The 25503-nt window shown below is 40.0% G+C and overlaps 1 protein-coding gene across 5 annotated transcripts in view; it reads right to left on the reverse strand.

The window, feature by feature from the left end:
• Nucleotides 1-16474: 16474 nt before the first annotated feature.
• The window catches only part of FGL1 (fibrinogen like 1), a 58043-nt gene continuing 49014 nt past the window's right edge, over nucleotides 16475-25503 (reverse strand). For all 5 annotated transcript variants that reach the window (XM_028481256.2, XM_028481253.1, XM_028481254.1 and 2 more), the window contains 5 exons: nucleotides 24651-24810; nucleotides 24317-24414; nucleotides 21096-21184; nucleotides 20739-20926; nucleotides 16475-16837 (listed from right to left, as the gene is read on the reverse strand). In XM_028481256.2, the coding sequence (XP_028337057.1) occupies nucleotides 16678-16837; nucleotides 20739-20926; nucleotides 21096-21184; nucleotides 24317-24414; nucleotides 24651-24810 (695 nt within the window). In that variant the 3' untranslated portion in view covers nucleotides 16475-16677. The remainder of the gene's footprint in view (nucleotides 16838-20738; nucleotides 20927-21095; nucleotides 21185-24316; nucleotides 24415-24650; nucleotides 24811-25503) is intronic.

A 25503-nucleotide genomic window follows, 5' to 3' on the forward strand; every position in this document is an offset into this window, starting at 1 on the left:
GACCCCAGACTGGTTAGAACCAAAAGGTTGATGATTAAGATTCCTGAAATACCACCTTGCTGCCTCACCAGAAACCAATCAGAAGAAAGTCCATGAGCTGCAACCCTCACTCCAAATGTTGCCTTTTAAAAATCCTCCCATAAAAGCCATTGCCAGGACTTCCCTGGCAGTCCAGTGGTTGAGATTCCACACTTCCACTGCAGGGGGCACAGGTTTGATCCCTGGTTGGGGAACTAGGACGCTGCATGCTGTGTGGTGTGGCCAAAAAAAAAAATCATATAAATAAATAAATATTTATTTATTTATTTATATATATATGCCATGAAGGAGTTTGGGTCTTTTGAGCATGAGCAGCCCATTCTCCTTGCTTGGTGGCCTGCAAATAAGTGCTGTACTTTCCTTTGCCACAATCTGGTGTTGGTAGATTGCCTTTGCTGTGCAGCAGGCAAGCAAACCCAAGTTTGGTTTGGTAGTTTCATGTTTCATCCTTTTTTTTTTTTTTGGCCGCACGGCCTGTGGGATCAGGGATCGAACCCATGCCCCCTGCATTGGAAGCATGGAGTCTTAACCACTGGACCACCAGGGAAGTCCCTCATGTTTCACTTAAAACATGTTTAAATTTTACAATCTACACCATTATATATCAGCACTTACCTAAAACTAAAGTAATTTTTATCTCAACTTTTCTAATAAGATGAATGGCATTGTACCTATTACCTGCTGGGCTATAGAAACCTCAAACCTTTTGAGAAACACAAGTACTCATTTAAAAAAAATATATTTATTTATCTATTTATTTTTATTTAGTTGCATCGGGTCTTAGTTGTGGAAGGCGGGCTCCTTAGTTGCAGCACGTGGGCTCTTTTAGTGGTGGCAGGCAGCAGGTGGACTCCTTAGTTGTGGTTCAGGGACTCCTTAGTTGTGGCAAGCAGGCTCCTTAGTTGAGGCATGCATGTGGGCTCTAGTTCCTTGACCAGGGGTCAAACCTGGGCCCATGGCATTGCGAGTGCAGAATCTTAACCACTGTGCCACCAGGGAAGTCCCAAGAGACACAAGCACTCATTAAGTGATCTATAAGGCTCCCTTTTTGCTAATTTTTACAATTAGAGAATTTTACAATTCTCTAATTGTAACTCATCAAACAACTAATATTTACTGAGTTCCTTTCCTATTCAAGTCACAGGGGGAGAATACAAGAAACAGATAAACCATCTGCTTTAGAGGAGGTTAGGCTGTCATAACAAGTCATACACATGTAAAAAGATAACATTAGGAGGTAGTAAAGAGTGAGTGCCAAGTGAGTGGAGAACCTTGTTAGTGCAGAATAGTTCAGAAGAAGGATTAAGCCCTCTAAGCCTCAATTTCCTCATTTGTAACACGGGGTAACGATGCTGACACCTTTTATCTCAGAGGGCGGTTGTAAAGTTCAAGAAGATAAAATATGCCCACTTACAAATAAGAAATAGCATCATTAAGATATCAGGGCAGGGGACTTCCCTAGTGGCGCAGTGATTAAGAATCTGTCTGCCAATGCAGGGGACATGGATTTGAGCCCTGATACGGGAAGATCCCCCATGCCAAGGAGCAACAAAGCCCGTGCATCACAACTACTGAGCCTGCACCCCAGAGCCCACGAGCCACAACTACTGAGCCCGTGAGCCACAACTACTGAGGCTGCATGCCACAGCTACTGAAGCCCACATGCCTAGAGACCGTGCTCCGCAACAAGAGAAGCCACTGCAATGAGAAGCCTGCGCACTGCAAAAAAGAGTAGCCCCCTGCTCGCCGCAACTAGATAAAGCCCGCATGCAGCAACGAAGACCCAATGCAGCCAAAAAATATATATATATGTATATATATATATATTTTTTTTTAAAAAGAGTTCAGGGCATGTCAGTGGCATGGTGAAACCTTGATATATGGGTTGCAAACAAGTCAAAAGGCTAGCATGGGTAATGGCCTTCATGAGGTCATGGAAGGAGAAATACACCACAAAGATACAGGAAACTAAAAACAACATAATCTATGGAGCTGAAAGCTCAATTAAGGGAGATATCTCTGAAAAAAAGCAGAATATTGCAGGCCATGAATTCTAAGTTAGGGAATTTAGAATCACTCCTGTAAAACTTTATTTTAAAAAGATAAGCCCCTTGGTATAATTTGGTTCATATTTTGAGACAGCTGGGAACGTTTTGGCACGGACCAAAGGGCTATTTTAAATGTTTCAACTCCTTTAAAGAATATTAAAAGGAGAATTGAAGAAACCAGATAATTGTTTGCAGAGATCAAGTGTCAGGATTGCAATATTGCTAAAAGAATAAAGAAGGAGAACATGGCTGTGTCTTTCAGCCGAAAGTGAGCTGACATCACACCAAGTGTGGGAGAACAGAATAGAAGTAAATTCAAAAAGGAGTTTCAATATAACTCCTGATGGGAGGCTAAAAGCAAGTGGCCTCCAGGATAATTTGGAATACATTTCAGCATCATTGAATGAATAGCACGTGGTTCAAATCTTAATCTGAAAACCCGATCAGCTACAGGTGATGAAACCTTGACATTTGTAGAAGGCTGAGCTTTGGGGGCACGGTGTAAGCGAAACAGTACCTGGTGATGACGATAACTCTATCTGGTCAATTAAATGGGGTATCTGAAAATCAAGTAAAAAGAAAAAACTTTGTTAGTACACAGCATTAGAATTTTTTAAATGGAAGCATTTAAATGCAAAACAAATCCCTACTTTAAGAAGTTTCTATAAAGCATACCTTCTTTTGCAAAACTTGGAAAAGGCCACAAAACTTAATGTTGGAGTCATATCCATTGAGTACATTTGAACAGTGATTAGGGCGTGCCACATTTTGTATAGAAAAAAAGTGAGGGGCTTCCCTGGTGGCGCAGTGGTTGCGCGTCCGCCTGCCGATGCAGGGGAACCGGGTTCGCGCCCTGGTCTGGGAGGATCCCACATGCCGCGGAGCGGCTGGGCCCGTGAAGCCATGGCCGCTGAGCCTGCGCGTCCGGAGCCTGTGCTCCGCAACGGGAGAGGCCACAGCAGAGGGAGGCCCACGTACCACAAAAAAAAAAAAGTGAAAAAAGAATACACCTATTTGCTGATATACGTATAAAATAACCCTGGAAGGATAAGAGACAAACTGTTAATCTTGCTTTGCCTCCAGGACACAGGAGTAAAGGGGAGAAATTTCTTTGTATGCCATTTTGTGTTTCAAAAAATTTTTTTGTTGTCTAATTTTTTTTTTTTAAATTTCTTTTTGGCTGAGTTGGGTCTTCGTTGCTGCGCGCAGGCCTTCTCTAGTTGTGGCGAGCGGGGCGCTGCTCTTTGTTGCGGTGCGCAGGCTTCTCATTGCGGTGGCTTCTCTTGTTGCGGAGCCCGGGCTCAAGGCACGTGGGCTTTAGCAGTTGCAGCACACGGATTCAGCAGCTGCGGCACGCGGGCCCTAGAGCGCAGGCTCAGTAGTTGTAGCACACAGGCTTAGTTGCTCCTCGGCATGTGGGATCCTCCCGGATCAGGGATCGAACCCGTGTCCCCTGCCTTGGCAGGTGGATTCCCAGCCACAGCCCCACCAGGGAAGTCTCTGTGTTTTAAAAATTTGATTCATGTTCATTATGTAGTCCAATAAGCAGACAAACAAACAAATCGAATGACTGCAAATAAAATGGTTAGCTTTGACATGGTTTCTGGAGATTTGATGTTCAACATATTAATAAATAAATCAACTTACATCATATAGTCAGACAGGTAAGACAGTAACCCTTCTGCAGCATATTTTCCCCAAACTTTAGCATGCATCGGAATACCTTTGCTAAATATGGAATTGACATGGTAATATTACACTTTACCCATGGCATTGTATGCAATGCCTCAGTGGAACATTTGGGGGAGAATATTGAAAAACTAACATGCAATGAATCTGCCTTCTGTTGAGTAATGGTTGCCTCTAATTGCTTTGAATTTGTGAGTCAGACTCCGGAGGAGGAGGGAGTGGAATCATTCTCTCCCTTTTCTCCCACATGGCGCCCCTTACTGACCACAAATTCTTGGCTTTGACTCTTATTAGGGGTTTTCTGTCAGATTTTATGGTTTTCCACATTCTAAAATACAAGTTGTATAAATAAATGACACATGCTTCAGGCCCACAGATGCCTTTAGATGTTTTTGAGATTCCCTGTGGGCTAGTTCTCCACCTTCCTTCATAATGGAACACAGATTGGGCTTTTGCACTTGAATTAGCAGGCAACAACTGGACCTTTACTCTGGACTTTCATTGGCCCATTGCTGCAGTGGCTCTGGGTGGGGTTTGATTAGGATACAGCCCACAGGATTTCAATTAACAAACTCTTAAAAATTGCTTGAAAGGTCCCATCTACCAAAGTCAAAATTTTGTGATGTCTCTATGAATATTGGCAATACGTTGGTGTATCATGTGCTTCATTCTGTGAAGTTAACCTGTAACATATCAAAGGCAACTGGTTAAGATAAGACGCAGTCAGCTCCTACCCTCAGGTTCAAGGATACACCCTGCCAGGTAGGCAGAAGCCAGAAGCTGAAGTTTCTGCCTAGCACCGTGGATTAAGGCATAATAAAGAATATTTGTAAGCTCTTCCCCCACTCAACTCTATCAAATTAGGGGGAGAGAAATTTCTAGGATCCAGAGAAAGGACTGAGCATTAGGTAATCTTGGCCTACAGCATCGGGTGCAGATGAATGCTTCCGCGGTGGAACATCATTTTGAAATTGTAAATATTCTTCCACTGCTCACCTCCATCAACCAGGTGAAAGGCATAGTATTTTCTAATTGCTCTGAGTCTGAGGGTGCCTGAATCCTCCTTCATCCTGCCCGAGTTTGGGCTTTGATGCAGAAACAACGATTGAAAAGACGTGCTTTCTTCCCTTTGTCCCTGTAGATGGTTGCAAAGGGGATCCTTTCCAGCTTTTATCATTGGGGGGTTAGGTCAGATCCACAGGCACAAATGCCATGTAGCTAAACGACATTCAAAAGTCAGTTTGTTAAATGATTTCTAACGAGGAGAATTAGAAATGTATTAAGAAAATATTTCCGTTTCTCCTAATTTTATTTATTTATTTTTGGCTGTGTTGGGTCTTCGTTGCTGCGTGCGGGCTTTCTCTAGTTGTGAGCAGGGGCTACTCTTCGTTGCAGTGCGCGGGCTTCTCATTGCAGTGGCTTCTTTTCCTGCGGAGCATGGGCTCTAGGTGTGTGGGCTTCAGTAGTTGTGGCACACAGGCTCAGTAGTTGTGGCTCACGGGCTCTAGAGCTCAGGCTCAGTAGTTGTGGTGCATGGACTTATTTGCTCCGCGGCATGTGTCATCATCCCAGACCAGGGCTCAAACCCGTGTTCCCTGCATTGGCAGGCGGATTCCCAACCACTGCACCACCAGGGAAGTCGCCATTTTTCCTAATTTCAAATTAAAAATTCATGTATAATGGTTACTTAACCTTTTTTTAAAAAGTAGAATTTAGAGAATTGAAATTGTTAGTTCATTTTTCTTTAGTTGTTTTTCTTTACACACGTACTTCTTTTCTCTATGACTAATTTCTTTCTCCTGAGCTTAGACACATAGGTGTTAGGTGTTAAGAGTGTGTATTCTAGAGCTAGAGCGCTCCGGTTCAAATCCCAGCTCAATGCCTGCTAGCTGTGTGATCTTAGGCATTATTACTCAACCTCTCTGTGTCTATGTTTTTCATTCATCAAAAGGGAATAATTTTTATAAAGCCTGGCTCAGAGCGGTGTTGAGGGCATTGATAAGCAGAGATGAAGCACCAAGAACAGCATCTGGCACTTGCTTAAACACCACATTAAGTGTCAGCTTTACTCCTGTTCTTGCTGAGGGATTTTCTTGTACCTTTTGCCCGATGATTTGCCTCTTCCTGACGCTTCTCCCCTAGTCTTAACTCTAGCCTTCACTCTACATTAACACGGTGACTTCATTTGTTTGTTTATTTCTTGGTGTAGATTTCCCCCAGTGTTTTTTTTTTTTTTGCGGTACGCGGGCCTCTCACCGCTGTGGCCTCTCTCGTTGCGGAGCACAGGCTCCGGACGCGCAGGCTCAGCGGCCACGGCTCACGGGCCCAGCCGCTCGGCGTCATGTGGGATCCTCCCGGACCGGGGCACGAACCCGTGTCCCCCCATCGGCAGGCGGACTCTCAACCACTGTGCCACCAGGGAAGCCCCTCCCCCAGTGGTTCTGAATCATAAGATTCCCCGGGTGGTAGAGAATGACCTTTATTATTAACTACCAAGAGCTTGGTATAAATGTAAAGACTGTCACTTGCTAAATGATTCATTTATTACCCACTACTGTCATGCACTGGTCATAAGACAATCGAAAGGCACAGATTAAAAGAACACTCATCTACTTTAATTGTTATGTTTTGGAAATAATGTGTAACATTACAACCACAACTCCAAATCATAAAACCTAAGATTTGGGAGAGACCAAAAAGATCACTCAGTTTACTACCCAGCTGATGTTGTGTGCGTTCGCAATATTCTCCACAAAAATTCCAGCTTCGATTAAATCCTGTGATGATAATCTTCTCAACTCAAGAGGCAGCTTATATTATCTTTTAGGTAGCTTTGAATCTTGGGAGATTCTTCCTAACTTTGGTCAAAACTAGCATACTTGCATGGATTTATTTAACTCTTGAGTTCTTAGGGAATAAATATAATACATATTTCCATTAAAATATTTCGGATATTTGCTGACTGTTCACATGTTTCTCCTGGGGTTCTCTCTGGGTATTCCCTGTTGAGCTAAATATTACTAATTTTGTTCATTGTAGACAGTCTTTTCTGCATGAACTTATAGTTTCTTAATATCCTTTTAACTTTGGTCCCAAATTGAACCCAATATTCCGTATATAGCTGGGTAAGTCCAAGGTAGTTATTACCTATATTTACTATTCTACATTCTAGATGTTATACTTCTACTAATGGATCCCAAGATCATATTAGCTTAATTTTGGTAGCTACATCACTCTTGTGAATAATACTGTATTAATTCTGTCCAACTGACTGTCCCAATACAGATCTAATTAGAAACTCATTCTTTGGAGGTTCCATAGCATTTTCTATAGACTTCTATTATAAGACACAGTGCAAAGGTATTCTAATTATTTTATTGTGTTTTGATTTTAATTTCTTCTAATTATTTTATTGTGTTCTTGCATTTGACTATGAACTCCACATAGGTGAATTTTTCAACATTGTTGTAGTTGTAGTGACTAATAACTTATCTGTTACTTAAAACATGTTTATTGAATAAATGTTGCATAATCCCTCTATAGTGCTTTTTAAAGGTAACTGTAGTTAACAAAGATCATTGTACCATAAAGTCACGTGAAAATTTTGATAGAAGAGGTCCACAGAGATTAATAAACACATCTCCTTTCGTAGAGGCCTGCAGACCAAACCATCTAGATGAAGAGTTACATAACCTAAATCTAATGAACATCAGGAAAAGGGATTATTAAACATAATAGCTTAGCCAAGTATATGCCCTGTGTATGCCTCCAACTGTACAACCATTGGAAACATCATGTAAGATATGAATGGGTTACCATGAAGAGTCAGCACCCACCATGACAAAGTAATCAGCTTTAGAAGACTGAAGCCATGAGCAAACCTGTTCCAAGGAAACCTGATGCTGGAAAATTCCAGTGAATTCTGCTGCCTTGGCAGTTACATGACATCCAACGGCCTGGACCAAGAGAACTTATTTAGAGAACAGCATGCCTTTCAGGAGATCGCAATGACTCTGACCTTAAACTAAACATAGGAGCCTGGAAGATTAGGGTTCTATTTCTGCTGTTTGGGTTTTTAATATGTCCTTCTTATCCTTTCTTATTTGGTCTTTGGTTAATACACATTCTTTGGTAACAGCTGCTATACTGAACACAGAGGAACAGCTACCCCAAGACTGTAAATTCTATTGGATTTTGCAAACTTGATATACAATTTCCAGATTAGCATTGATAGCAATGCTTCCAAGTGATAATTAATAGAAAATGATGAAACAAGTTCTCCCGGCAGTGAGGTCCTGCGTGCACTGAGGTGATGTGGAACGCTAAAAAAGGAGGTGTCCATGTCTTTGAGGTGATTCAGGGTGCATCCAGTCACAGCTCCCTTCTTTTGTCCAGAAATTCCCATCATAAAAGTTACACCCAAAATAAATAAAACTGTTGTTTGATTACTGAAGGGCCTTTCCATTACCTGAGAAGAAGGGAAGGTATTCTAGCCCTTCTTTATTATCATCTTAGGAGGCGTTGGTGAAGCAACACCTGAGAAGATACAAGTGATAACATACGTGAGGGACCATCAGTTCCCAGGGACTGAGTCTGTCCCCAGACCCACGCACAGGGCCTCTCTGAAGACCCCGAGCAGCCTAAGGCAGAGAATGCGGAGCAGCGAGGCGTGAAGGCCGCGGGCAACCAACGTCTAGGGAGTTCACTGGGCTGCTTCCTTAGGGAGGAAGGGCTAAAGACAGGAGAGGAGAAAGCCTGGATTTACCTAGGAGTTGATCTGCAAAGAAAACTGTCTCTGGGTGGCATCCTCTGCCACTGTCACTTAGCAGGGTAAGCAAGCCGCACTCGGGGAAGCCCGCCTGGGAAGCAGCAGGAGGACACGTGCAGCACCCACCGCCTGTGAGCACTTAGGCAGGCGGTCACTCTGTCGGAGCCCACTCTGGGTAGGCAGGGAGGCGATGCCTACACCGCGGGCGAGTCTGCATTCAGTGCTCACAGCGTCTTACCGAGACGACAGAACCCAGCGCACAGCCACCCCGTGAAGGGCCTCAGGTCTGGTGCACCCTTCCCGCCAAGTTCATAAACACCAGAGCTAGAGAAAGCTAACAAAGAGTGTCTCCGTATCCCACCACCGTTTCAATTAACCACTTCACAAAATTCCCTCCTATGTTTTCTTTCTGTTACTTTAGGAAATTTGAACAAAATATTTTTCAGATAAAGTATACAAGTATTTATTGCAAAATATTTAAATGTTTATACTGTAAAGCATTCTCTGGCCCAGAAAGCATTCTGTCCTGAGGACTTGCCGCATCTTAGAATGGAAGGCTCTGTTTTGGTGGGTTTTATTTATGGATACAGGAAATAAAAAAAAAAAGGGGTAACTGAAACTGGTCAAATAGACTGCCCCACACTTAAAAAATTTTTTTTTTTTGGTTCTGGGCTTACGACCAGCATGGAAAAGTTTTAGTCTCTAAACAGACTCTTTCAGGAAGTTTTGGATGATGGTGAAGGATGGTATAAAGAGAAGTGTGACACCCTAACTTTGTCCTTGATGAATATTTTCTTATGCAAAAACTACAGTGACCGTTGGGCTCCAGGGATCAGTCTTTCATTAAATTATGAAACGAGGAGAGAGACAGCTGTCATTCATGCCCCTTGGCCGGTAATCTGGTCCAGGCTTGCTGACTGAAGGAATGAGTGTGGAGCGCCCACCAGCTGTCTAAGCATCCTGGCTGGGGGCATCCGATCCTCCAGGGGTCCCTGAAGGATTTGGGGAGCACACCTGACAGCCATCTGCATGCTGTAATCATCACTCAGGTGCTGCTTTCTTGCATTGTTTCAGAAAACTGTATGAGACTATAGATCTGAACTTTTCACATAAACTTTTATCACATTGGGGTTCAACCTGGAAAACTGTCCTTAAACTAAAACTAAGATGTCCAACAGCTCAGCTTCTCTGAATGAGAAGAGTGTTGAGAAGTGACACCAAGGATCTTTAAACTTTGGGGTGAATCAGATTTCTTTATGCACCTTGTTAAAAAGTAAGTGGCCCAGGCTGACAGCTTGATATTAAAAATAGCCTTGAAAGTACAACACATGGTCCTTCCAAACTCCTAGTTCCTCTGAGTTACACATCCTACTACATGCTGACTCATACACAAACAAGATGCAGATGTTCTTTGAACCTAGGCTTCCAAGATCCCTATTTAGAAAAATTTCTTAATCATATTCACCAAATTACTTACATATTCTGAGAGTTTTCAGAACCATTCTTTTTCTGGTGCTACTGGTCTCTGAGGCAACATGGAACTCCATTTAGGATTTCATTTTAATTTGACATTATTTTGCATAATCATTTTTTTTTAAGTATGTGATTTCCTGCCTCTTCAACATGAGTGAATACATGAGGATATAATACTCTTTCAAACCGCAACTATTAGAATAGGACAAAAGTTGCAAGGGAATGATGATTTTCCACCCATGAGCTACTTAGTGTTTCAGATTTAACTTTCTCATAACTAGGGAAATGTAAATTATTTTTAATCTTTAAAAAAAAAAAACTGGTGGTGAAAAAGCTGGTATCTCTAGAAGACCTTCTTTGAAGAGTATGGGATTTCTAAGAATCTCAGTTAGTTAGTTGGTCACCAGAAAAGGACAGAGAAGCCTTTATAACTAGCTGATTTTTCTGAGATTTCATTTTACATTTCAAGAGTTCTGTGTTCCAATGTCACTCAACTGAAAAGAGATAGAGTAGGTGTAATTAAAGGACAAGAGTGAAAGAGATGAAACAGCTGGCATGTGTTAGCCACCTTTAAGAGCTCCCAAACTACCTGTTATTCCAAAGAATTATGACATGTACAATAATTCCTAAGGGTTTAGTCATTCCTTCTGGGAGAGAAGCCATAGCAGAAACCAGAGAGTGAGCTAGTATCCAACAAATGGGTATCCGCTTAGCACCTGAAGAAAAAAAAATCAAATTACTCCTAAATCTAAACTGCGTAAGGTCGTCTTCCACTGAACTAAAAAACCTAGTACTTCTAAAATATACTCCTGGCCTCATTCCAATTGCTATATGACCTTGGAGAAACCTCTTTTGAAGTTTTCTGTGCCTGTAAAACCTGGATAATAGTTCTATCTGTCCCAGATGGTTGGAATTGTATGAATTAATTAGTTCAAGCTGGAAAGGTCTTTGATAATGTTAAGTGCTGAATATTGTTATTGTTAGAGGTGCAGGTGGAGGCAATGTTACATAGCACATCTATAATTAGAAAGGCCTAGAAACTGCAAATGGTGCCAATGCCCCGGGAGTTGAGACAATACCGTGTCAAGTCGGCTTGTTATGAGAGAACACCTAATTCACTCTTTTATCCTCTTGCAAAGGTTGCAGCTTGTCCTGAACTTGCCCACCATAGAGTCTGGTTTTTACTGGGTATATAGGCTTTTGAAGGCACTGTTCTAAATGAAGTGCTGATATTCATTGGAACACAGGGTACAGTCTTGGGATTACAGTGCTTGTTAATTCATTTGAGTCGAGGGAGTAACAAAGTCCTTCCCCAGAAATACCTGTCCTCTGCAAAATGCAGAAAATTTCTTCATCTGAAAAAATGAAGGAAGAGGTCTAAACCTTCTTTTAGAGATGATAAGCATTCTTTTTTTCCAAACAAACAAAACCCCATAACATATAGCAGTGTTATGTGGAACCCAAATACATAAAATAGATAAAAACAGCTGTGTCAAATGAAAAAAAAGGAAAACTTCCTGTTTCGAATGAAAAAAAAAAGGAAAACTTCCTGTTCCCTACAGTGACCCTGAGGCAAGTTATCAAAATTAAAGGCTCCCCCGAGCCCATTTTAGAGACCACTGGACCAGATGGTCTGTAAACCAGGTTTCATTCTCTAATTTTTTAGTTTTTATTTTATTTTTTGGCCGCACTGCGTGGCATGCAGGATCTTGGTTCCCTGACCAGGGATTGAACCCACGCCCCCTGCAGTGGAAGCACGGAGTCTTAACCACTGGACCGCCAGGGAAGTCTCTAATTTTTTAGTATTTTAAATTCCAGTAATATGAAGAACCTGGATTGTGGGGCTCTTACAGCTTGTCCAGAGAAAATACAGCTTATCCAGAGTCATAATTCATTTTATCTGCTACCTTGTCTGGAAAACCTTCTCTATCTCTCTTCTCACACCTTCAACTCTTGGTGAAGGTCACACAGCACTCCAATTCACCATTACCACATTCCTTTTTTATCTTCCTCATCTTCAATAGCACCACCACTGTCATCGTAGTAAATATTTATTGAGCACTTAGTATGTGCCAAGCACAGTATATCTCATTTAATCCTCACAGCACTACTATGGGGTAACTATATTACTATTCATATTTGAGAGATGAGAACACGCAGCACAGAGATGTAAAGTAATTTGTCAGAGAAAAAAAGGCAAAGATAAAATTTAAACCTCAGTTAGACTGCAACCTTCTTGGGCAATAGCTAAACATTAAACCACCTCGTTTCTCGCTTGGAGCAGACTAACTGCCTATATGTTGACTTGTCTTTCTCCGCAGCTAATTTCGTGTTGACCAAACAATAGATTATAGGCTGTAAGGAAGGATCTTGATTTTATGATTTGCATCCTTTCTGAAACTGTAGAACTTGGGCAAATTTGTGAAGTTGGTACTTTCAGGGACACCTCCCCACCCGCCTTTTGTTAAAAATACAATTTGTCTTTTGGTGGAAACCTCTTCTGCAGTGATGTTAGGTATTTAGCATTCTTGCATTTCCTTTATACTTCAGTTTTATTTTTAAAAAGGGGGGAGGGGTTCAAGTTTCTTCGCCATAATGTAATCACCTGATATAAATTAAAATCATATTTGCATTTTAAAAAGTGGTAAAATCTAATAAACCACTCTCTAATGGTAAAATTTTAGAGGAATTTGTTTATACTGGGGTCTTCCTCATGTTTTGACTTCAGGTAAACCAGTACAATTTCCCTCTGTCACGTCTAAACTCAAATGTCCTATCTATTCTCTCTAACTGCTTTTATTTCCTGCCCTCTGGCTATTCTCCCCACTAGGTCCATTGAAATAGGCTTAAGGACACAAATAACATCATCACTAAATCCAAGCGTTTTTCATTAGAACTCTTTCTCTTCCATCTTTTTATGGCATTAAAATTCTTTTGCATTCCTTCTGCATTGAAAAACTATTACACTGAGATTTATGTAACACTATACTTGTTTAGCTCCCCTCCCACTTCTCTATAAAATCATTTTTTTCTCCTTTAAAAGCTTTTCTTCTTTTGATCTCCTAATTGCATGAGGTCTTCATGCTACTACTTGAGCAAATAATACCCATTTTTAAAATTGCCACTGGTCCCCCATTATTTATACCTTCCCAAGGTATGATGTGTGGAACACTGTTTCCAGAAGACTGCATTAAAAAAAAATGTTCAGTTACCTATGAAACAGACTCACAGACATAGAGAACAGACTTGTGGTTGCCAAGGGGGAGGGTGGGATGGCGGAGGGAGGGATTGGGGGTTTGGGATTAGCAGAGGCAAACTATTATACATAGAATGGATAAACAACAAGGTCCTACTGTATAGCACAGGGAACTATATTCAATATCCTGGAATAAACCATAATGGAAAAGAATATGAAAAAGAATATATATGCATGACTGAATCACTTTGCTGTGCAGAAGAAATTAACACAACATTGTAAATCAACTATACTTCAATAAAATAAATTTTTTTAAAAAGTTCAGGAACCATGGCAAACATTTTTCTTGCCTGTACATTCTAGCAACTATAATTTTAAAAAAGTTCAGGAACCATGGCAAACATTTTTCTTGCCTGTACATTCTAGCAACTATAAAATTAAATATTCTCTTTCACGATGTTACTTCCAGATAGAATAACTACATGACAAAATTCTGGCCAATAAGGCATAAATTGAAGTCTATTGACCCTTCGCCCTTCCTGCTTTTAACATGGACTCAAAGTAGAAACTGCAGTAGAAAACTTGTGTTTCTGAAGGGAGGGCAAAGTGAGTTGCAGAGATATCAGCTTCCACACTGCAGAGCACTGAACCAAGGCCAGCAACCTCCTACCTCCTGAGTTCTTGTTATATAAGATGAACAAATCCCCATTTGTCTGGACTTCCATAATAAGTGATGTACATCTTGCAGCTGAACACACTCCTAACTAGATCTAAAAGTGCAAAAGTGGTTCACCCTTTATCTGCGGAGAGTACATTCAAAGATCCTCAGTGGATGCCTAAAACTGTGGACAGTACTGAACCCTATACATACGTTTTTTTTCCTATACATACATACCAATGATAAAGTTTAATTTATAAATCAGGCATAGTAAGAGATTAATAGCAATAATAAAATAATAATACACTGTAAGAAAAGTTATGTGAGCGTGGTCTCCTTCTCTCTCTCTCTCCCACAATATTTTATTGTACAAATTGAATGCCTTTTCCATCTTAACTAAGCACTTTCCATGCTCTGTGGCTGTAATTTTTGCAGTTTGAGGTGCGACAGCAAAACCAGCACAAATTTCTTTTTTTTCACAATTTCACAGAAAGGAGATACGGTTTTACCGTAGATCTTAACAATCCCAGCATATGATTATTTTTCTTTCCTCATTGAGAATTTTCACTTTTTCACTTAAATGAAGCACTTTACAGCTCCTCTCTGGCACATCCGAATCAACAGCATCACTACGTTTGCGCTTCGGGGCCGTTATGAAGTAAAGCAAGGGTCTCTTGAACATAAGCATTGCGTTACCCAGACAGTTGATCAGATACTGAGGCGGCTACTAAGTAACAGGTGGGAAACTCCAGACCAAGGGAAGGTTTATGTCCGCGCGGGATGGAGCAGGTGCACGCAAGATTTCATCACGCTACCCAGAAGCTGCATAATTGAAAACATAAATTGTTTATTTCTGAAAATTTCTATCCGAAATTTTCAGACCATGGTTGACCGTGGGTAACTGAAACCTTGGAAAGGGAAACTGCAGGTAAGGGCGGGGGACTACTGTATGCTCCTCTTGGAACTTCAGAATGCGCCTAAGCGAATGAAAGGGCCTGAGAAAGACTCAGGAGAAGAAATCTGTGGAATTTTGTGTCTCCTCCTAGACTCATTTGATCAAGGAGCCCTTTTCTTCCTGTATTAGCTATTACTCTCCCACAGAGCTGCCGTTGCCTACACTCTTATTTTTCCAAGTGGGATCCCTAGACCAGATTCCTAAATCTGCATCACCTGAAAACTGGTTAAACTAGAACCTGAGGCCCCACCCCAGAATCAATTTAACTAGATGCCCAGGTGATTGGTATGACATTAAAGTTTGAGAAGCCTGCTTTGGGAAGCACTGTTTAGAGGATAAAGTATCAGTACAGCTAACCTTAACATCTTTTTTTGTTTGTTTGTTTTGGCGGCCCCGGGAGGCATGTGGCTTCTTAGTTTCCCCGACCAGGGCTCTAACCCACGGCCCCTGCAGTGGAAGCATGGAGTCTTAGCCACTGGACCACTAGGGAAGTCCCAACCTTAACATCTTTATGTGACCCTTTATTTCAAGACATCTGTTATTATTGCCCCTTAATGCCAACTTCACTAATAATTACGGCTAGTTCGTATTGACTGCTTACTTTGTGCAAGGCATTATTCTAAGTACTTTACTTGTGTAATCCTCAACCCAACCCTATGAGGCAGGTACTCTTATAATTTTCATCTTACAGATGAGATTACTGAAGTTCAGAGAAGTTAAGTAGCCTACCCAAGGTCACACAGCTATTAGGTGGCAGAATCCTTGGTTTAAGGATATAAGGATCACTAAATCATATTGCCTCTCTAGCCTTTTTTTGTTTCCATGCACTTTCTTGCTTTGTGTACTTTACACAAGGATTTCTCTCTGCCTGCAATGATTTCCCACATAACACCTAGTTAAAAGATCTCAGCTCAAAAAGGTAGTTCTTCTGGGAAACTTCTCTGACCCCCCTTCCCCAGGCCAGGTCCGGTTCCCTGCTATACATCCATCCCCCAGGCACACATTTTTTCTTCATACTTATCAGCTTTTAGAATTATTTGTATTTTTGTGATTGTATGGTCAGTGTATGTTTTTATCCAAAAAACTGAGCTTCACGTGGGTTTGAAGTGTGTCCTCTGTGTCTGACACATCCCGGAAGTTGCAGCGTGGGTGCAAAACCTTTGATTCAGCACGCGAAGACGTGGATTTGAGTCCTCGTTCCCCTGCTTATTAGTTCTGTAACTTTGAGCAATAACAGCCTCTCAGATCCTCAAATTCTCAGCTCTTTTAAATGGGGATAATAATACCTCACAGGATTGGTATAAGAATTAAAATGAGGCTTCTGAAAGAGGTGTGTAATCCATATAAACATCCTAAAAATACAAGAAAGTGTTTTGTAGTGAGTAAGATCCTGGGTTGTATTTAAAGTTCTAGCTTTGCAGTCAGAGACCTGAGTTCATTCTCAATTCATAATATTTATTATCCACGCAGTTGATTTGGCAATCCATTATTTGCTGGATTTTTTCCATGTATTTTTAAAACTGCATTCATATGTAATTTATTACACATTTATGCTGTGTTATCTCCCAAGTCATGTATATACTCTATGCTTTTCATTTTTCGTTCAGCAATAATCTCTTATTGTAGTCCTTTGCACGTAGGAATTCAATTAAATAGCAACATAATCTACATTTATTTGGTGAATAGCACATATTTGCTGTACTGAAAGTACATTAAGTAATAAAGGCAAGTAAGAATGAAAAGAGTGCACATAACAACTGCCATCATTATACTTGTGAATGTTCAGATTTGCTATTTTTCAAATCACTTAAACCAAGATGAACTGCAGAAATGAAAGCCCAGCAGGGACAATTAAACAATATTTGGAATAAAATCATTTGGCCTAACTTTCATAACCACAGATTTCAAGGAATACCACCATCCATGCCAGGTGTGCCAGACTATCCCATCGTCCGTTTTAGCCGTGTAGGGGCCAGTGTGATATAAACCATTCAGGTTTGCAGAGTGACACCTAGTGGGAGGAAAAATAAACACAAAACAATCAGACTAGAAAAATACCCTTTGAAACCATTTTATTTTGCTAGCAAATGATTAAAAAGTTTAATTATGAATTCTGCCTTTTTTTTTTTTTTTTTGGCCACGCCGAGCGGCTTGTGGGATTTTTAGTTCCCCATCCAGGGATTGAACCCACGCCCTTGGCAGTGAGAGTGTGGAGTCCTAACCACTGGACTGCCAGGGAATCCCCTCTGCCATTTTTAGATAAGGGAATATTTATCAGTTTCCAAAAGCCAAGTGATTCTACAACATGAGTTTTTTAAACTGGTGGGTTTAATACCATAACAACTCTCAGGATGAAACCTAGGCCACTTATAGAGTCTGATAAAGAAGGAGCTCTGTTCTTAATAGAAAAGGAAGGAAGGGAGGGAGGAAGGGAGGGAGGGAGGAAGGAAAGAAGGAAGGGAGGAGGGAAGGGAGGGAGGGAGGAAGGAAGGGAGGAAGGGAGGGAGGGAGGGAGGAGGGAAGGAAGGAAAGAAGGAAAGAAGGAAGGAAGGGAGGAAGGGAGGGAGGGAGGGAGGAAACAAGCAAGCAAAAACATGCCCTTGTCAGCCTGAGCCTTAGCAAGAGCAGTACGGGTTAACAAAGCAAGGTGTGGCACGCTGCTCTATTTGCCAGCTCCCCTGTGTACTTTACACTTACAGCATTCATCCATCTGCTACCAAGACTTAGCTTTCCTAATTCAAATTCCCTTCCTCCCTCCCTCTTAAAAATCACTAGTATATCAATTATTTTAAGCTCAAGGATAAGAAAACAAAACCTAAACCACCATTTAAAATTTTCCCAGCCATCAGACAATAATCATTTGTCTTAGTTGCTGAGTTAACTTTTTACATTTATTGCTCCAACCTAGATAAGTTGGTTAGGTTATCACAAATTTTTAAATGTCCCCCTTCCTCCTTTGGAATCTGTAAATTTTGTTCCTGATATGGATAAACTGAGGATAGGTGATAATTTTCTGTGTACTGTTATGAAATTAGTTACTATATATTTATTGATATAACCAATGAAAAGATATCAGATATTAGGACATAAGGAGAACATTCACAAGGAATAGTTCTTAAAACCTTTGGAAAGCACCTAAATTACTGAATCAAAGAAAGCATATAATTTACCCATAAACGCTGCGTGGCTGGCTTGAATCCCTTACCCGCCTTGTAACTCTCTCCTGCTGACCGCCCCGACAGTCCTCCTAACTTAAACTGATGTAACTAATCAAAACCACGTATGGTAAATCTGCGAGTGTTAAGAGCCTACTGTGTTTTTAAAACTGCAATGGAAAGTAACGTCAAAAGCCAAAATACTCTAAATTGAGCCTCCAGAACACATATTTTGACATATTTCTGTCTTCCTAGAGACATCTACTACATGTACTTTTTTATTTGGTCGGTGATTTGAATGCTATTAGGAAACTGACTCTGGTCAACACAGGAAACCTTAGGAATTCTAAGACCAACTTTCCAGCATCTTCCAGGTTCTAGAACAGCCTGGACTTGAAGCTAGATTGGAAGTTGACTGGGGCTTCCTTGGTGAAGAAGTAGCTGTGAGCACACACATGAGATGCTACACCAGAAAAGCAGAGAAGATGTCAACACTCAGTGATTAGTTTGCTATGCAGAGAAGGAATACCTTGTAAGTGGAATATACTTATGAAGTGCCAAGATTTCATGTAAATTGGAAGGACTATGGGACAGGAAAAAGAAAGAGTAAGGAGGAAGAGGATGATGGAGTTAAACCACAGAAGTAGCAGGTATGGTAGAAGTAGCACTGAGCTCCCGAAACAATTGACTTTTTCTCCAGCTTTTCTGTTTTTCCACCTGCACAGCCTTATCATCTCCTTTGACTCCAAGGATAATGCAGGCTCCTTGGGTGGCTCCAGCAACTGAATTGCCTTTCTTTGTCCTTCCTGAACCCCTATCTTTAAAGTCAAGTAGGGCTTCCCTGGTGGCGCAGTGGTTGAGAGTCTGCCTGCCGATGCAGGGGACACGGGTTCGTGCCCCGGTCCGGGAAGATCCCACATGCCGCGGAGCGGCTGGTCCCGTGAGCCACGGCCGCTGAGCCTGCGCGTCCGGAGCCTGTGCTCCTCAACGGGAGAGGCCACAGCGGTGAGAGGCCCGCGTACCGCAAAAAAAAAAAAAGAAAAAAAAAATAAAGTCAAGTAAATCGTTTATTAGCCCCTGTTAATCTGTGTGCCAGCTGTCGTTCAACTGAGTAGGTACTTAGTTTTGATCTCCCGCTAACATTAACAATGTGGTTGTTATTTCCGTGTATGGAATTCTGTTCCAAACCAAACATTAAGGGATGCTTGCAACTTTGTGAATTATAGATGTTTTACATAATGCTGATAATTCTTACATAAGGCTAACTTAGAATAACAGGAAGAAAAAGGAGGATGAAGAGAAGTTGATAAAGATGGTTTTAAGAGAACAAGAAAACCACTAGGGAAAAAGATTATCACCACCTTCAACTTGTTAAACAGGAAAGATAACTTTGTTTCTCTGTCTCCTCTCACTGCTGTGTGTGTTCCACTTCCCTTACAAAATGACCAAAAATTAAATGGACTCAAACTTTGAAAAAAGCAAAATCCAGACAAAATAGTATTTTTACAACTATTTAGATTCCACTTGACACTATATACAACAAGCTGTACCTCCATAGAATCCACAACTCTAAAATCAGCACATCACAGTAACACATGATGTTCATAAAGAGGATTCTCATGATTTTAGGGAAAATAGACATATGTCTCCGCTTAATAAAATAGAGGATGCTTAATGTTTTAAAAGTATTTACATAATCAAAAAAATGTTAAAATTTGGATTATGGAATTTAAATGATTAGTCCTCCATTACATGGAAAACACGGCACGCCAGGAACACTCACTAAAGATTCTGTAATGCAAAGTTATTTTGAGGGGGCCCCTGTGTTCTAAATAGAAAAGACGTTCAAAGCTCATGTACTGCCTAACAGCCTGAGCACATCTGCTTTGCAGACATAGCAGGCTTATCAGGTTATTTTTAAGGAAGACTGTTTGAATTTTTCCATTCCTGCCTTAACTTTGTGATTGCAACAAAGGGTACTGTCTGGATATCATCTTGGGTGGAGAACAGTTACAGGAATGAGGCATATCCAGCTTAGAGAAGAGAAAACATTGAGGAATACAATAAATATCTTCTTATCCAGCACCCGAAGAGATTATGTTGAAAAAGAATACAATTACTCTGTAGCTACTGAGAAAAAAAACTGGCAAAGTAATAAGAAGGAAGATTTCAGGCAAATAAAAGGAAAATGAAGAAACTGATTTAGTACAATCAAAAATGGAATAAGTTTGCTGATAAAGTAACTCTGAAGTATTCAATGAGAAGGTGGAATTAGGTTTCAGGAATGTTGTAGAGGAAATTTATGCATTGGAAGGAGCTTGGATTCAATGATTTAATAAAAGTCACAGTAAATGAAAAGTAGTAGTACACAGAAAAAATTACAATTAACATGGCCATTTGGTATGATACGAGAAGGTGGAGAGCTACTTGGTTATTAGAACGTCGAAAATGCTCTCTATTTCTTTGTGTCAATTTGTGACCCACTACTTATGATAACTCACCCATGATTCAGTTCGCAAAGAATCTTTGTAAAAGCAGTAATTTGATTTATTTCTATGATATATCTTTCAAGCTTTCCTAATGTACACAATGAACAAATCCTTAAAGCTACTTCATCACTCAAGAATTCTTATAAAGATGTTTATTTAATAATACCAGTATCAGAAAGAAGACCAACATTACCGCATATATTATAATTAATGCCCACCAGTGAGCAATCATCAACGCCACTACAATTATGTTGATAAAACGTCAAACCTGTTAAACCACCAGCCAGACTGATCTTCTTTTGCACAGTTCCCTTCGTAGTTGTCGTTATCTCTGTCCCATGTGCTGAATTTCATTCTTTGGTGACTGGCCCACCATTGCACTTCAGGATGAAAATTCCCTGCAAGGGAGTCTCCAGCGGTTCCAGAATATTCCCCAATATGCAAATCATAGGAATTCTAAAGGAAAAGAGGTGACTTCCATTATCAGTTGTTACTATTTTAACAGGCTTATCTAATAAATAAAAGATTAGGTTCTATTGCATATTTTTGTTTCCCCTGACTTCAGGTTTATAGCGTATGTTTTACATGTTAATTCATGATGTTAGTTATTTGAAAATGTTAGTACCTCTTCATCTCCAACTTTGAAATTTCTATATTGTGCATAACGGCTATTCTTTTCAAAATCTGCAAGGTTGATTTTTAATGTGTAGTCTCCTGAAAAAAAAAAAAGAAATCACAGTTTTTTTGTTGTTTTTTTTTAATGTGTGAGATGACACTGACTTACTGAGGCTTAAGAACAATTTGTGGCTCTGTTTTACTTAGACCATTTCCTTCTGCCATGAGTCAGTTTTGAAAGAATAAGCAGTGACTCCATTGTATTTACAACGTGAATGTTTTATTGTGCATTTTACTCGAAAAAAATTAGGGACGCAACAGTAAAGGTAGAACGTTTCTACTACATCTATCACAGGTAATAGCCAGTGTAATTCACTTGGCAAAGAACAACAGAAAGCAAGTCAGTTTTTAGTAAGTAGATTAAGAAATCTAACAATGAAAGAAGTTTTAAGACGTTTAAACATTTATCCTCTTTTTTTTGCTTTTGGTAGGAATGTTGATCTTAAATATAAATAATGACTGAAATAGTTGATATCATCAAGTAATCATCTTTTCTTCACTGTCCCATCATTTGCAAATAACAGACTATTCTTTTTTCAGAAACAGAACTATTGTCAGAAACATAAAAAGTGATAAATCAAACTAACTGTTAGATAATAACTATATTCAATCCTCCTACTTTGATAAATAAACTTTCACAGCGACCTGTAAGATCACGTTTGAATTTAGTCTTGGCTGCCTCCCAGTTCCAGGCCAGAACATGGAGACACGGCATGCAGGCCTGGTCTGTGGTCTACTTCCCTTCTCTTCCCCCTCTGTCTCCACCACACACAGCAAGGGGCTTTGCCCACACGCATGGGTGTTCCAGGCTGCACACCCATGCTCTTTTTACACCAAAATAAAAGCTCTTTCTTTACCTCCCCTCAGACTTAGGGGTGCACACACCAGCTGTATAATTGTCCCACAGTGGGGACAGATGAAGAAGAGGCATGAGCAGGTCCCGGAGACAAGTTCAAGGCTTCTTGGGCAGGGAATGCTGGATTCCCCATCACTGGAGCGAGTCTAGGAGGCACTCTGGCCCCACACATTCCTCGTCCCATGGAGCTCTCTAAAGTGGGGTTTCAAGGAAGAGGCCACTTTCATCTGATCAAAACGTACTAAATGTTATGTGAGCTAAGACTGCAAAGGGGACAAGAGCAGTAACACAGGCTAAGTCACGACTCCTAAAAAAAGTGCTTTGTATCATAGAAGAGATTCAGACTTTTAGGTAACCATCTAAATATCTCTTTGGTCAATGAATAAATAAAAGTTAAATTACAGACCATTTCTAAATTAACTTCATTGCAAACACTTCAGCCAAAATTTGTATAATGGGGATAAAGCTATTTTCAGAGGCAACTCCTTAGCCTTAAAGGCTCTCATAATTAAGAAATGCAAGGTCAAAGGCACTGTTTTTCCTTGGGATGATGTGATATGCAGTTGTGATGCCTGGAACTGATCAATACATTTTTGCTACCATGAGAGTAGCCAGCCTGGAACACGAATCAAAACCTGAAGGGGAAGCAGATGTGTTGGCAAAGCGCATCTGGGCAAATAAACACTTAATAAATAATAATCTGAAAAATAATAACTTTGAATTTTGTATGTTTAGAAGGAGCCAAAGTTTACTTCTTGGGGTTTTCATAGTTTCAACAAGAAATCAGATGCATATTAATGTGTGAAAGAAACAGAAGCTGGTACGATAAATGGTATATATCTATCATAAAACACTTAAAAGTAGGATAATAAATACATTGAAATTTAGAGAGCACTGATCACAAGAAGAATATACAAAGAAAGCATTAGACGTCTAGGATTATCCATCCTCTCTGAGTTACTATTCTGGTGTCTCAAAGATCTCTATAATTATAATCATACTATTATGAATATAGAAACACCAATCACTTTCCTTAACTTATTTGGAAAAAATAAACCCTTGCTCTTACATTTAGTGCATTGCCAGTGTGATTTAGCATGTTTTCTTGAGCAATACAGTTGCCTTTTATGAAACATTAAGAATCAGATCTGAGTGGAACTGACTACAATCTGAGATAGCAACTAAGGTAAGGAAGGTAAAGGACTGGAGCAAAAGAACATGGGAAAGAGAAGCCTGGAAAACGTATTATTAAACTAGTGATATTTTAGACAAATATTGAACTCTAGTTAAAGATAGCCATGCAAAAGCATATAGGGGGAATTTTACAGATGTACACAATTTACTTTGAAGTATGTCCAAAAAAACGGATTGATGGATGGATAGGTGGATAGATACAGGATTAAAATGTTAATGTAAAATCTAGGTGGTAGGTTGAAACTTCTTCCAGTTTTGCTGTGTCTTGGAAATTTTTAAAAATAAAATTTGGAAATGGCACGGGAACAAAAATGTTTAGTATATTGTGGTATTTGATTCCAAAAAACTGCCATAATTCCTCAATTCTTCACCCTTCCCTTTGCAATGCGACTTCGTAACCCCTCCCATTAAGTCTATTTCCTTTCTCCTTACATCCGAGTTGGTCCTGTGACTTGCTTTCACCACTAGAAGGCAGTGAAAGTGACTGTGTGCCATTTCTGAGTCTGGGTCTCAAGAAAGTTATGAGCTTCCACTGTCTCTCTTGGAACTCTGCCTCTGCTTCAAGAGCAAGTCCAGACGAGCCAGCTGGAAGATGAGAGACCAAATGGAGTGAGCTGAAGCATTCTATCCGAGGCTAGCCTAGAACAGCCAGCCCCCAGTTGACCAGGAAGTTGATCACCAACCCTTGAGCAAGCTGAGCCAAGATTAGCAGAGCCCAGCCCTGATCAGCAAAGCCACCCAGCCAACCTGTAGATCTGTGAGAAATAAGAAACACTTGTTGTTTTAAGCCACTAAATTTATGTCTTGTTACACAGTTTTATTGTGCTGGCAGATAACTGATACAATAGATATGTTTTGAGGCACTCAAGTCATTTAAAAAGAATGATTATAACATTAGCTTTCCTCCCAAGAAACAGAACAAAAATATATGAGAAATCTCCCTCCCACAACCCAGGTGCAAGCAGCCACATTTTACAAAGGGAATTATTGCCCAAAAGCGATCATTGCCATCTGCAAGTCATAGTAGTTACTGAATTAGTTCTATTGCCTATGATTTAGTGAAAAACATTTGTGTTCTTTTTATTGTATCTCAGATGAAGTTGATATTAGGCAAACCTTACCTTGTGTAGTCAGTAAGTGAAGATTTCTATTACCCAGCCAATATTCACCATTTTTTTGGACAAAATTTCCAAAGCCATTTTCATAGTCATTCCAGTCTCTAAAAAATTAAAGTGAAAGCTGACTTTAGCAAAATCCAAATGGACCTTTGCAGTACCCAAGGTGTGCACCTCCACCCCTACCCCCAATATTTTCTTGATTAGCTAATGCATTTTATTATTATTGAGAATGAAATTCTGTCTAATTAATACACTTCAGGATATAATAAAAGGCTTAACTTATTGTAAACCTCACATTTCCTACTCCAGATAAATCCTTATGTCATAATTAACACACCTGTTAAAGTTCTCACTGCCATCAGATCGTCTCTGAATTACAGTCCATCCTCCTCCATCGGACATGTCACAATAAACAGAGAATTCTGCTGGGCTCTGGAGAGGCTTGATTTGGTAAAATCCACTCTGCTTATACCCATCATTGAAAATCTCTGAACAATCTGTTTGGAAAACAAGGTAATGTAGTATTTGTTATCTGTCATTTTTTTTTTTAAGGGAGCCTCTGAATGAGATTACTCAATACTAATGGAGACAGATAAATACATGATGTAGATAAGCAGCTGTTTAAAACTGAATCTTGTACATCTTCCAGTGGCTATTAGGAAATTCTTATTTCTTTTCCTAGTATTTAATTAGCATCTGCCTTCTTGATATGATCATGGAAAAAATAAAACAGTGAAATATGTATCTGGTTTTTCATTTCTGATTCTTGTAGAAACAATTAAAAGTATATGTTTCAGTTAAGCACAGTGTATTTAAGTGAAACTTATAGCTTTATCAGACAGAACAGAGGAAATTTTCTCTCCTGTGACACTAAAATGAAAGTAGAAATATAACACCAAACAAATAATTTAATATAGATTATCTTGACTTAGAGCATTATAAATCATTCTGAACATCTGGAAGTGAACTCAAAATAGTAATCTTCTGGTTAGAGTCTTATAACCTCCCAGTCTCACCAGATTTTTTACTAACCCACTGAAATTTATAACAGTCCATGCATTCTTAGATGTTATTGCTGAAAACTGCAAGATTCTACTTTTGTCCCCACAGTCTCCTTTGCTATGGTATTTCTTTGACCCCTGAAGCAAACATAGCTACCAGTTTGTCACCAAAAAGTATTATCTGTTTCT

The sequence above is a fragment of the Physeter macrocephalus genome, chromosome 20, assembly GCF_002837175.3.
Source record: "Physeter macrocephalus isolate SW-GA chromosome 20, ASM283717v5, whole genome shotgun sequence".
Lineage (NCBI taxonomy): Eukaryota > Metazoa > Chordata > Mammalia > Artiodactyla > Physeteridae > Physeter > Physeter macrocephalus.